The sequence below is a fragment of the Bubalus bubalis genome, chromosome 3 (assembly GCF_019923935.1).
Source record: "Bubalus bubalis isolate 160015118507 breed Murrah chromosome 3, NDDB_SH_1, whole genome shotgun sequence".
Lineage (NCBI taxonomy): Eukaryota > Metazoa > Chordata > Mammalia > Artiodactyla > Bovidae > Bubalus > Bubalus bubalis.
This window is the reverse complement of record NC_059159.1, coordinates 133,336,817-133,350,159: the sequence shown is the minus strand read 5'-3', so window position 1 is coordinate 133,350,159 and position 13,343 is coordinate 133,336,817. Positions and strand designations below refer to the sequence as shown.

The following is a 13,343-nucleotide window of genomic DNA, read 5'->3' as shown; positions in this document are numbered from 1 at the left end:
GGAAGTCTCTCCAAGGACTCTGTCGTTCTTCGCTGGTGAAAAGAGATACTCTTAAGCCTGCAGTTAATGCTCAAATAGGACTGTTTCCCATGCCTACAAAATCATTTTTTGAGTCCTCCCTAGAATATAGTCTTAGTAAATGTACAAATGTTGAAACACACAGAGATAACATTCTTGCCTAGGTTGTTCTCTTGTGAAGGATGAGTCTAAGAACCTACCTATAAAGCAATCATACTTTTGAGAGAGTGGGAGTTTCTTTGCATGTGTTAGTGCTAAGTTATTTTAAACTCTTTGAGACCCCATGGACTGCAGCCCGCCAGGCTCCTCTGTCCATGAGATTCTCCAGACAAGAATAACTAGAGTGTGTTGCCATGCCCTCCTCCAGGGGATCTTCCCGACCCAGGGATTGAACCCATATCTCTGTATGTCTCCTGCATTGCAGGCAGGTTCTTTACCACTAGTGCCACCTGGGAAGCCCAGGAGTTTCTTTACGTTCTGGCCTAAGTTACCCTTTGTTAAGTGCTGTCTCTTAACCTTCAGTGGTTTTTATAATACAATCAGAAAGAATGGTTCAGTGGAAACAGAACCAGGAGAGGCCCTGGGTACCAAAAATCTAACCAAGCATCATTAATGTAACTGAAAAAAGGATCCCAAACACCATCCTTCCCCAAACCACAGTTTTCCTAAGAACTAGCCTTTTGATGGGTACCTAATGTATCAAACAGGCATCAGTTGAATCATTATTTATATAATTTTATGACAAATAATACAAAAAGCCTAAACAAGAGATGCAAGGACTCAAACTGTCCTATACAATCTGCTGCTGCTGCTGCTAAGTGGCTTCAGTCGTGTCCGACTCTGTGCGACCCCATAGACGGCAGCTCACCAGATTCCCCCGTCCCTGGGATTCTCCAGGCAAGAACACTGGAGTGGGTTGCCATTTCCTTCCCCAATCCATTAAAGTGAAAAGTGAAAAGTGAAAGTGAAGTCGCTCAGCTGTGTCCAACTCTTAGCAACCCCATGGACTGCAGCCTACCAGGCTCCTCCGTCCATGGGATTTTCCAGGCAAGAGGACCGAAGTGGGCTGCCAATGCCTTCTCCAGTCCTGTACAATCTACACTTACAATATATCATGCTATGTGCATGTGTGTGCTCAGCCGCTTAGTCATATCTGACTCTTTGTGACTCCATGGACTGTAGCCTGCCAGGCTTCTCTGTCCATGGGATTCTCCAGGCAAGAATATTGGAGGGGTGGTCATTTCTTCCTCCTGGGGATCTTCCTGAATCATGGGTCAAACCTGTGTCTCTCATGTTTCTTTCATTGGCAGGAAGATTCCTTATCACCCTGCTACCTGGGAAGCCCCATATTATTCTATATAGCTAAATTCACCCAAATATTTATTAAACTCTTCTTCTAAGTTCCCCCATTTAACTAAAATTTCGGACTTCCCTGGTGGCTCAGACGGTAAAAGCATCTGCCTACAATCCAGGAGACCCGGGTTCAATCCCTGGGTTGGGAAGATCCCCTGGAGAAGGAAATGGCAGGCCACTCCAGTATTGTTGCCTGGAAAATCCCATGGACAGAGGAGCCTGGCAGGCTGCAGTCTATGGGGTCGCAAAGAGTCGGACATGACTGAGCGACTTCACTTTCACTTTCTAAGTTCCCCCATTTAACTAAAATTTTGGATAGCTCTTAGGGATTTTGTATTCTAGAAGTGCAATAAATATGCCCCAGGCTCTATTTGAACTTCTGGTAACTATTTATCATTGACCATGTGGTCAGAGGATGAGATGGTTAGATAGCATCACCGACTCAATGGACATGAATCTGAGCAAACTCTGGGAGATAGGGGCTTCCCTGGTGGCTCAGATAGCAAAGAATCTGCCTGTAATGCAGAGACTCTGGTTCACTATCTGGGTCGGGAAGATCCCCTAGAGAAGGGAATGCCTATTCACTCCAGTATTCTTGCCTGGAGAATTCCATGGACAGAGGACCCTGATGGGCTACAGTCCATGGGATCGCAAAGAGTCAGACACAACTGAGTGTCTAACACTAACTGCTGCTAAGTCACTTCAGTCGTGTCCAACTCTGTGCGACTCCATAGACGGCAGCCCACCAGGCTCCTCCGTCCCTGGGATTCACCAGGCAAGAGTACTGGAGTGGGGTGCCATCGCCTTCTCCTAACACTAACAACAGGAGTTAATGAAAGACAGAGGAAACTGACGTGCTGCAGTCCATGGGATTGCAAAGAATCAGACATGACATAGTGACTGAACAACAGCATATAGTCAGACTACCTTCTCCCGACTACCTTCTCTGAGAGTGAAACTGTTTTGCATATTACTTTAAAGAAAATACAATTGGGAAATCTACTGCAACAGTGCATGAGGCATAGTAGATAATTAACAGACATTAAGTGCTAAATATATATAAACACGGGGCTAAGTGCAGTTATATACAGTTTCTTATTTAACCCTGACATTGACATCCTGTGTTTCCATATCAGAAAATCTCAGTGTAAGCTTAAAAAAGTACCACACAATATTTCCTGTTCATCTGAGTGGACAATGAAGACTTGTTTCTTGGGGTCACTATTGTCATAATAAAAAGTAAGCATGGATAAAAATGATAAACCATCATATTACCACAGAAGGAGTACACAATCCTGAGTAAGAGAAGTTCAGTAAAAACCTTTCTACTATCATGTCATAGATATGTCCCTGGGGGTATGGTGGGAGCATGTTCTATAATACTGTACAGTAAAAAGCACAGGACTTATCAGAAATGGAGAGTTGGGGCAAGATCACTAACCAAAAAAAAATTCCAATTTTAAACACTAACACCACTATATTTTCATTGGCATTTGCATCTATCAATAATCAGTTCATACTTCCTCCAAGAAATAGGTCCTTGTGGGCAGTTTCATTGGTATAATCTTATCACCAAGTTTTCTTCATTGGTTAATTTTTTTAAAGAATGCTTTCATAGCTTCTTAATCAGCACTCACACTTGTTTTCCCCCCACTGAGCCAAATACATTGGAAATCATAACTATTGTTAAAGGTACTAAACAAGCCATAACTTTCTGGGATTTCTCCAGGACTGTCATCTTTTTTTATTATTATTATTTCTATGGGTATTATTTTAATAAGCTTTCCCTTTAAGGTAAAAAGATACACAAAGAAATATATGAATAAAAAATGTTGAGATGGGTGAATTTTCACAAATGAGCACATCTGGGTAACCAAGCTCCACCAAGACCAAAAAAGAACTTTACTGCCACCCCCTGCCCCCAAAAATCCACTCTTCCCTGTGATAACAACTACCCTGACATCTAATATCATAGATTGGTTTTGTCAGTTCGAACTTATGTAAGTTGAATTGTACAGTTTACCTCTGAGTTTGACATGTTGTCTAGCAGTATGTTTGTGGTAGTATTACATCACCTACAATAATATGTTGTAAACTTCAGTAGTTTGTCCATTTTTCCTTCTCTGTAGTGTTCCATTGTATGAATATATAGTGAATCGTTCACCTTTTTTGTTACTAGATATTTTGTATTATTTTTGCTTTTTTCAAATAATGCTGTTGGAACATTATTACTGATGTTTTCTGATATGCACATGTACCTCTTTCTGTTGGGTGTATTCATATGACCGAAATTGCCGGATTATAGGGAATGTGTATGATCAGTTTTAGGCCATAGTATCTGTTTTACCTACTGGTTGTACCATTCAAATTTTCATTAGCTTTTATGAGAGTTTCCACTCTGTATATCCCCACTAATAATTGGCATTATCATCCTTATTCATTTCTAGTCATTTCATGACAAAATACAATACAGATAAAAAAATACACAAAACAGATTCGTGGCTTAATGAAACATTTAAGGTAAATATGCTTGTAATGACTAAACTGATTAAGAAATTTCAAGTTTCCCATCATTATTGCCACCCACTTCCTACCCCTCTAAATTAACCACTTTCCAATATTAAAGTAATGACCTCCTCCTTGCACACAATTATACTTTCACCCCTGAATATTTATCTCTTAACACTATACACTGTACATTTTTAATTTTTATGAGAAAAAGACTTTTCCCAATATTTTTCTGCCACTGATTTCTAATAGAATTTTATTTTGAGGACATATTTTGTATGACACCAACTCTTTTAGATTTATTAAGACTTGTCTTATATCCCAGTGGTGATTTATATTTGTAAAATTTTCCAGCTGTGCACAAATTAGTATTTTATTTAACCAATATATTCTGTTCAGAAATAATGTCTTGATTTATTTCAGTCCTGACATTCTTTCCTTCCTTACCTGTCAATAGAAGATCATTGATGTGGAATCATGTTAGACTATTCTTCTACATTTCCCACTTCACTTAGCTTAGGGATAGTTCACTTCAAACATACATACAGCTACTTTTGCAATTGATTAAAACTAGTGCAATCAATATTTTCTTACATGTAGAGGATGAATATCAGGTAAGATGGGCTCATTCCTTGTCTGCTGCTCATCACCAAAGTATCCTTTATTCTCCACTCCTACGGTTTCTTGAGGTGGGCTGTCAAGAAGGAATTGAATATTGATACCAGCTATAGTATGGGATAAGCCTCTGGTTAATAGTAAATCATCTAGGAGATTTTTAAAAGACTGATTGATATTCATGTGCCACTCTATAACAATTACATCTGAAGGAGGAATCAAATTTAGCATTAAAAAAAAAAAAACAAACTTGTAATTCTGATGTGCAGACAAGTTGGGAACCATGGGGCTAACATCTGAATGAGAATGAAGTGTGTAAAAGCTCAACTTGTTACACTTTTACTTGGTCTTCAGTAAGAGGTTTATACCTTCTTCCCATCAAATATTCTTTGTGGCCACAAAGTTTATACTGTCTTGGTAATGGTCCCCTTCAACACATAAGAATACAGACCTACCTTTGAACTTGCTTCAACCTAATACACTTTTTGAAACGAATTAGTAATATGACAACCACAACACCAAAAATAACCAGGACAAGCACGACCACCAGGATGGAGAGATCTGTAACATTAAAACACGTGAGCTTCAGCCAAGACATCAACCTCGGAACAGTGGAATCTTAACATTTAACTGAGAAGTTACAGTTATGTTTCTGTCTTCCTTGAAGGACTTTAATTCTACCCTCCTCTGTTTGTTTGTTTGTTTGTTTTTAATAAAGTCAAAGACCAGGACATTGTACAAATTATTATCTGTATTAGGAATGGACTCTCCACCCAAGATTCCATTATGTTTAAGAGAATCCCAGTCAGTGGGAAAATTTGGATTATCAGTGTTTAACTAACTAGAAAAGGTCTTACTAGGTTAAGAGTTCTTGAAGGAACTAATCCACATTTAACTGGAAGAAGATACATTCATTCAGATTAATTGTAGTAAATTCAAACTTGGGTATTTAAACATTAACAATAAGAAAAATATCATACAAATCCATACAGAAATACAACACATGTGTAGCAGACCTGGCATATAAGCAGAAAGTATTCTCACTGGTGAGGTTTCTGATATATGCAAGATATTATGTACATATACTTTGTTGTTTTATTGTTTAGTTGCTATGTCATGTCCGACCCTTTGTGACCCCATGGACTGTAGCCTGCCAGGCTCCTCTGTGCATGGGATTTCCCAGGCAAAAATACTGGAGTGAGTTGCCATTTCCTACCCCAGGGGATCTTCCCAACCCAGGGATCAAACCCATGTCTCCTACATTGGCAGGCAAAATCTTTACCATTGAGCCACCAGGCAAGCCCCTATATATTTTTTAATGATTATTATTTATTTATTTTTTGGTCACAGTTCACAAAATGCAGAACTTCCCTGACCAAAGATTGAACCTATGCCCCTTTCAGTGGAAGCACAGAGTCTTAGCCACAGGACCACCAGGACATTCTAAGATAGTATATTATTTCGGGATGCTCACTGGTAATATTTAAGGTTTCCTCCCATTCCGTAGAGGCCTGAATTCCCTCGCACTGACACTCAAGTTCACCGTCATCCACCTGCAAGAGCCATCAATCAAATAATTCATCACATGACTGACATAAAACTTGTGTTTTCCACCTCATTCAGCTTGGTGTTCACACACACCCAAAATACACACACTCACACACTCATGAACATTTTATTGACTAATTTACTAATCCAAAATCAAGGTTGGGAAAAATAAGGCAATAAAATACAAGAGGCAGCTATCTTTGAAGATGGCCTTGGAGCAAGAGAAGGATTCTGACAAATTTGAAACTCAATGAACCAGATGGTTTGGCTTATCTTTCCAGAAGCCATCAATCTTATTGAATGAATAGCTCTTGCTAAATTTGGGCATATCATAGACAAAGAGAAGACTTCAACTAGATTTAGTGAGATGACATTAATGTGAGGGAAAAAAAGCAGTGACATAAATGTTTACTTCATCCAAAAGCATCGTGTAATGGTTAAGGACATACACTGTTTCTATACTGAAAGCTCAGATTTTCCTTTCGTAGAATATCAGTGTGATTGCTTCACAATCTCTAAAAGAGGGCATAGGAATATTACTTATCTTTCAATTATGAAACTTTTAAAATTTAATATATACATAAAACTCTTGAAAGAGTACAACTCTATATAGTGTTACTGATTAATTTGATTTAGGAAAGATATTACCCACAAAAGTAAACTGCTAGATACTGCTAGTATTCAACAGCATCAAAATGAGTGAAAAAATTGTTGTTGCTTTTTTTGTTTGTTGTTTGTTTTTCTCAAAAGCTTTGGGCTAATGTTAATACTGGTATAATTTAACTGTAAAAGAAATTATGATAGAAGCAACTTTTTAAAAAGATTTTTTTGGAAGTAGATCATTTTTAAAGTCTTTATTGAATTTGTTACAATATTGCTTCTGTTTTATGCTTTGGGTTTTGGGCCAAGAGGCATGTGGGATCTCAGTTCCCCGATGAGGGATTGAACCTGAATCTCTTGTATTGGAAGGTGAAGTCTTGAAGTCTTAACCATGGTCTGCCAAGGAAGTCCCAATAGACCCAATTTTAAACTTTTGGTTTAAACATCATACATACATAAATAAATTACTGGGTTTCTAGATTACCAGTCCAGTGATAAGACATATACTTGGGATATTGGCATTATCTATGTATAACACTTGGTTATAATAAGACATATACTTGCAATATTGGCATTATCTATGTATAACACTTGGTTATGATAAAACATATACTTGTGATATTGGCATTATCTATGCATAACACTTGGTTTGGCTATTTGATTCAGTATTATTACTGCATGAAAAAATATGGATCCCAAATGCATATTTGATTTAAAAATCACCATGCATACATATATACATACATACACACACACTCATGGGTGCACCTGTACTTATACACAGGCTCGGGAATGAAGTCTTGTGCAAACAAGTGACTGGTAAGACATTAATTTAAAAAGGGGTCAAACCTTACAGAATTTTCATTGCATTGAGCAGAGCAATCAGTTGAATTGTAGGCCTTTTCAATAGTCACACATTCACCATTGCTGCACACCTAGAAATGAAGTCACCAAGATCAATTAGAATTACTCACTCAGAATTTGCATTATTTGTCCTAATGAAAAACCACATGTAGAGTCTTCTGTGGAAAAGGAAATCTTCTATAAATGTTAAGTGGGTATTTGAAAAAAATGCACTGTACAATCAAATATTGTTATATACAAATACATTAATCATTATAATGTCTATGTCCTCATGACTTCTTCAAATGTTAACCTATCAATGATTCTACCATTGTAATTGCAGCAATTTCTTCTATTATTTCTACCACATTTTCTTCTAATTTGATAAGGATCCATGTTTGTTATATCACAGTTGCTAGCTGGGCATTTTGTCAATATCCATTAATCTTATTATTATGATTTATACTTATTAATTTTGTTTTAAATTATGCTTTTGGGGGGGTAAGTTTTATGACCAAATTACTGTTCTGTTGCTCTTGGTTATTACCTGGCTTATCTTAGCTCATTTATTTGCAGAGTCAGACACGACTAAGGGACTAAACAGTTTCTTTATCTAGAATTCCTATTAAATCTGTATCAGATTTCTTAAAACTACATATCTTACTTTAATTCACTCTTTTTAGAAATTTCATCTTAGTTTTATTTTTTAAGAAAAGTAGCTTTCAATTTACTGATTTTTATAGTTTTGATTCCATGGCTTACTGCATAAATTGCATAAAAGCAATCATGATTCATTTTGTACTCTGAAGGCAGTGCTTCTGGATTTCAAATTGTATCATTTTTATAAATTTAGTACCCTTTTTAAAAATTTTAAAATAATAGCATCTTTTATTTTTTTGATTAATTTTTAGTGGCACATAGTTGCTTTATATTATGTTTATTATATGTTATATATGTTATGTTTCTTCTATGTTGCTATATAATGTTATATATCCATTAAAATATAAATTTAATTTATTTCTAAAGGATTTTCCTCTTTCTAAAAATGTATCAGTTTCACAGGAACTATCATCTTTGATTTCTCATACTGTCTCCTTTGTTCACCATCCTGGTTTCTTTCATATCTGTTTTTCAGTCTTCTTTCCTTATGTTTACTGAATGGGTTTTCTATATACATGATTAAACACTGAGAAACTTTGTTTTAAAACCCATGCTGACCTCTTTTCAAGGATTTCAGGCTCAATCAAAGGAAAATACTGAGATGTTTCTTATTTTTATTTTGCAATTTTAAATGTTTACTAAAGAGATAGCTACAGAGACCAATTTTGAGCAATTCTGTATGAGAGAACGAACCAACGAATTTCCTCTTTTCTCTACTCTTAATCTCTCTGCAGTCTACTATCTTTCTATCTTACCTTCCCTTCTCTTTTTGTCTTTTTTTTCTTATCTATGTTGTAAATTCTGTAGTATAACTAAGGAAAAGGGCACCTAGGAGTAATGGCATATGTTTGCCCTCTTTTGCTATGCCATATTAAATTGACCAAGAAAGAATAACTGCTAAGAGAAACTAGAATGCTTTTAAGGCATTTGAAGTTCCTCATGTCTAAAAAAAATAGTAACTCATGTCTAAAAAATAGTGTAAATATGAAAATGACAAATTCTATAAGTAGTGTCTTTGTGATATCTCTATAGACTAGCATTTGCTATGCACAGGAACTAGTTCAAGAACCAACAGCATTATGAGTGGTGCACTTCTGCACTAAGCTTTCTCTTGAAGGAATCAGATACTCTGTGCGGTGGCAGTACCTAGTCACAGTGTGTTTGCACCATCACCAAATGTTCTTTAACAAAAGCTCCCCTTTCAACCTCTTTGTTGAATCCCAGTCACTCTATGAAGGGGACCTCATACTTTTGCTTGATACCTCTGGCTGAATTTCCTTACCTGAAGTGAACAGAAAACTATTTGATGTTTTCTTTAAACTGATGCCTCATACACTCTGTTATTGAAAGCTCTTGACCTTTCTTGATACACAAACAAATTTTCATAACTATTGACTCCTCACCATTTTTATATTTATTTAGTCATTTTCATGAGGTGTGTAGCTCAGTTGTGTCTGACTCTGTGACCCATGGACTGTAGCCTGCCAGGCTCCTCTGTCCCTCTATACTTAAAATTATGCACTTGAAATATAGGTCTCTATGAAATTAACTTCTGATTCCTTTTTTATATGCTGAATTTTTGCTTTCCAATTAATTTTTATATCTCATTATATGAATGCTACTGTAATGTTTGTGGGTGGTGGTTTAGAGAGGAGAGCCATGTCATAGATACTTTTCAGTTTCAAAGTTGCTGATTTTAATACAGTATTATATTTTTCAAATACTCTTGTGCTTATAAACCTTGATGCGCTGGTTATTGTTTTTAGTATACATTCTCAAGTTTTCATCTCAGAGTGATAAAACCTTTCCAAATCTAGCTTCATTCTACCTGTTCAACTTAGTTTTCTACCATTTCACCTAGAACCCCAATCACACTCAAACTGTCAGTTACCTGGATATGCCATATATTATACTTTGTACCCTGTATATTATGTAGGTATGCCTTTAAAAAAAAAAAAGCATTTTCTCAAACCATGAATAAGACAAAAAGACAACCCTCAGAATAGGAGAAAATATTTGTAAATGAAGCAGTGGACAAGGGATTAATCTTCAAAATATAGCAACAGCTCATGCTACTCAAATATCAAAAAACAAGCACCCAATTAAAAAAAAGAGCAGAGGACCTAAACAGACATTTTCCAAAGAGGACATACAGATGACCAACATACACATGAAAATTTGCTCAGTCATGTCCGACTCTGTGAGACCCCATAGACGGCACCCACCAGGCTCCCCCGTCCCTGGGATTCCCCAGGCAAGAACACTGGAGTGGGTTGCCATTTCCTTCTCCAATGTATGAAAGTGAAAAGTGAAAGTGAAGTTGCTCAGTCATGTCCGACTCTTTACAACCTGGCCCACCAGGCTCCTCCATCCATGGGATTCTCCAGGCAAGAGTACTGGAGTGCGGTGCCATCGCCTTCTCCCACTAATTATTAGAGAAATGCAAATCAAAATTACAATGATATATCACCTCACACCAGTCAGAATGACCATTATCAAAATACATACAAACAATAAATGCTGGAGAGGGTGTGGAGAAAAGGGAACCTTCTTGCACTATTGGTGGGAATGTAAATTGATACAGTCACTATAGAGAACTGCAGATTCTGTAGATTCCATAAAAATTGCAGAACTGTAGATTCCATAAAAAACTAAAAATAGAGCTACCATATGGTCCAGCAATCCTACTACTGGGTATATACACAGAGAAAACCATAATTCAAAAAGACACATGCACTCCAATATTTATTGCAGAACTGTTTACAATAGCCAGGACATGGAAGCAACCTGAATGTTCATCGACAGAAGAATGGATAAAGAAGATGTGATACATATATACAATGGAATATTATTCAGAATAATATTTAAAAAGAACAAAATTGGGTCATTTGTAGAGATGTGGATAGACCTGGGGTCTGCCATACAGAGTGAAGTAAGTCAGAAAAAGGAAAACAAATATATATTAATGCGTATATGTAGAATTGAGAAAAATGATCTTATTTGCAAAGCAGAAGCAGACACAGATGTAGAGATCAAACATGTGGACACCAAGGGGGAAAGGAAGGAGTGGAAGGAGTTGGGAGATTGGGATTGACATGTACACAATATTGATACAATATATAAAATAGATAACTGATGAGAGCCCACTGTAAAGCACAGGGAACCCTACTCAGTGCTCTGTGGTGATATAACTGGAAGGAAATCCAAAATAGAGGGGATATATGTAAACGTAGAGCTGATTCATTTTACTGTACAGTAGAAGCTAATACAACATTATAAAGCAACTATACACCAATAAAAGTTAGTTAAAACATAGAAACATGTCTTTCTCTTCTTCTGTATGTTGAAAAACGTTCATAAAGTCAAAACTGAAATGTCTCTCATTTAATGGCATCTGGAGATGCCATTCCATGTCTCTAAGAAACGTCAGTCACTTCCTTTGGACTCATACATATTGATCACATCACAATGAAAGCAACTGAGTTGAATTGTAATGATACACTTGATTTAATCTAAGAAATTCTCAAGTACACACATCTTTACATCATCTGTGTCTTGCACAGATACTGACATTGTAGTGCAGGCCCAGTAAATACATCTGAATGAATAAAATAAATGAAGACTGTATGGCTACTTCATAGTCAATTAAATTCAAAGCATGATAATTTCATTAAGCATCTACTGTAAGATACTAAGCACATTTGTAACATTTACATAATTGGTATGAAAATATTAAAATGAATATTTACTAATAGTGTTATTGCTATTCTGCTCATTTAAAAAATGTTGCAGATTTTTTTCTGTGTTCCCATAGATAGGTCCTCTGGGGCCAATTACAGGATCCAATGAAGTTTTAAGTGACTGAACAAGAAGTTTTAATAAAACAAAGGGCATTCATCTTACCATTCCATCGCCACATTTTGTGCCAGGTGCAACCAGGCCAAAATCCTTAGAATCATGGTATAAATAGAAGGTTTTGCATTCACTGGTATTCTGTTTCAGATGCTTCTTAAGGTGGTAGATCTTCTCTTCTCCAAGGACAGAAGAGTGATGCCCACCTGTGCAAAATATCTTTCCACATTTGATATCTCTGAAGGGAAGCAAGAATATTCTCACACTTGGGACAAGAAATAGAACTTTAGAAACTAGGCTGGCAGTGGAGTGGCCTGCTTATTTTTTCTAAACCTAGGCTTGTCAGAGCCTAGGAGAGGTCAGGTAAGCCTCTGGACAAAGTCCTGACCCTGAAAACTGAGATGAGCAGACGAAGATACTAAATGACTATATTTCTTTATGATACTTAGGTAATTCTCATAAAGCAATATTAGCTCAAGCTTACAGGAGAATATTATTAGTAATTTGGATGAGCATAACTTGAATCAGTAGCATATTGGGCACCTATCGACCTGGGGAGTTCATCTTTCAGTGCCCTATCTTTTTGTCTTTTGATACTGTTCATGGTTTCTCAAGGCAAGAGTACTGAAGTGGTTTGCCAGTCCCTTTTCCAGTGGACTACATTTTGTCAGAACGTCCACCATGACTCATCTGTCTTGGGTGGCCCTACACGGCATGGCTCATAGTTTCATTGAGTTAGACAAGGCTGTGCTCAGTTAGACAAGGTCCATGTGATCAGATTGGTTAGTTTTCTGTGATTGTGGTTTTCAGTCTGTCTGCCTTCTGATGGAGAAGGATAAGAGGCTTATGGAAGCTTCCTGATGGGAAAAGGGGAAACCGGGTCTTGTTCTGATGGGTGGAGCCATGATCAGTAAATATTTAATCCAATTTTCTGTTGACCAGTGGGGCTGTGTTGCCTCCCTGTTATTTACCTGGGGCCAAACTATGGTGGAGGTAATGAAGATAATGGTGACCTCCTTCAAAAGATCCCATGCATATACAGCTACACTCAGTGCCCACAACCCTGCAGCAGGCCACCATCAACCCACACCTTCACTGGAGACTCCTGGACACTCTCAGGCAACTCTGGGTCAGTGTCTTGTGGGGTCACTGTTCCTTTCTCCAACAGGAAATGGCAAGAGTGAACGGTGACGTTTTAGGAATCTGCGAGCTAAAATGGACTGGAATGGGTGAATTTAACTCAGATGACCATTATATCTATTACTGTGGGCAAGAATCCCTTAGAAGAAATGGAGTAGCTATCATAGTCAACAAAAGAGTCTGAAATGCAGTACTTGGATGCAATC

At 37.2% G+C, this 13,343-nt stretch overlaps 1 protein-coding gene across 1 annotated transcript in view; it reads right to left on the bottom strand.

The window, feature by feature from the left end:
- ADAM7 (ADAM metallopeptidase domain 7) overlaps window positions 1-13,343 on the bottom strand; it is a 117,975-nt gene that overhangs the window by 58,521 nt on the left and 46,111 nt on the right. The window contains exons 18-22 of the mRNA XM_045164721.1: window positions 12,049-12,235; window positions 7,497-7,577; window positions 5,969-6,047; window positions 4,950-5,055; window positions 4,474-4,573 (exon numbers count right to left, since the gene is read on the bottom strand). Of these exons, the coding sequence (XP_045020656.1) occupies window positions 4,474-4,573; window positions 4,950-5,055; window positions 5,969-6,047; window positions 7,497-7,577; window positions 12,049-12,235 (553 nt within the window). The remainder of the gene's footprint in view (window positions 1-4,473; window positions 4,574-4,949; window positions 5,056-5,968; window positions 6,048-7,496; window positions 7,578-12,048; window positions 12,236-13,343) is intronic.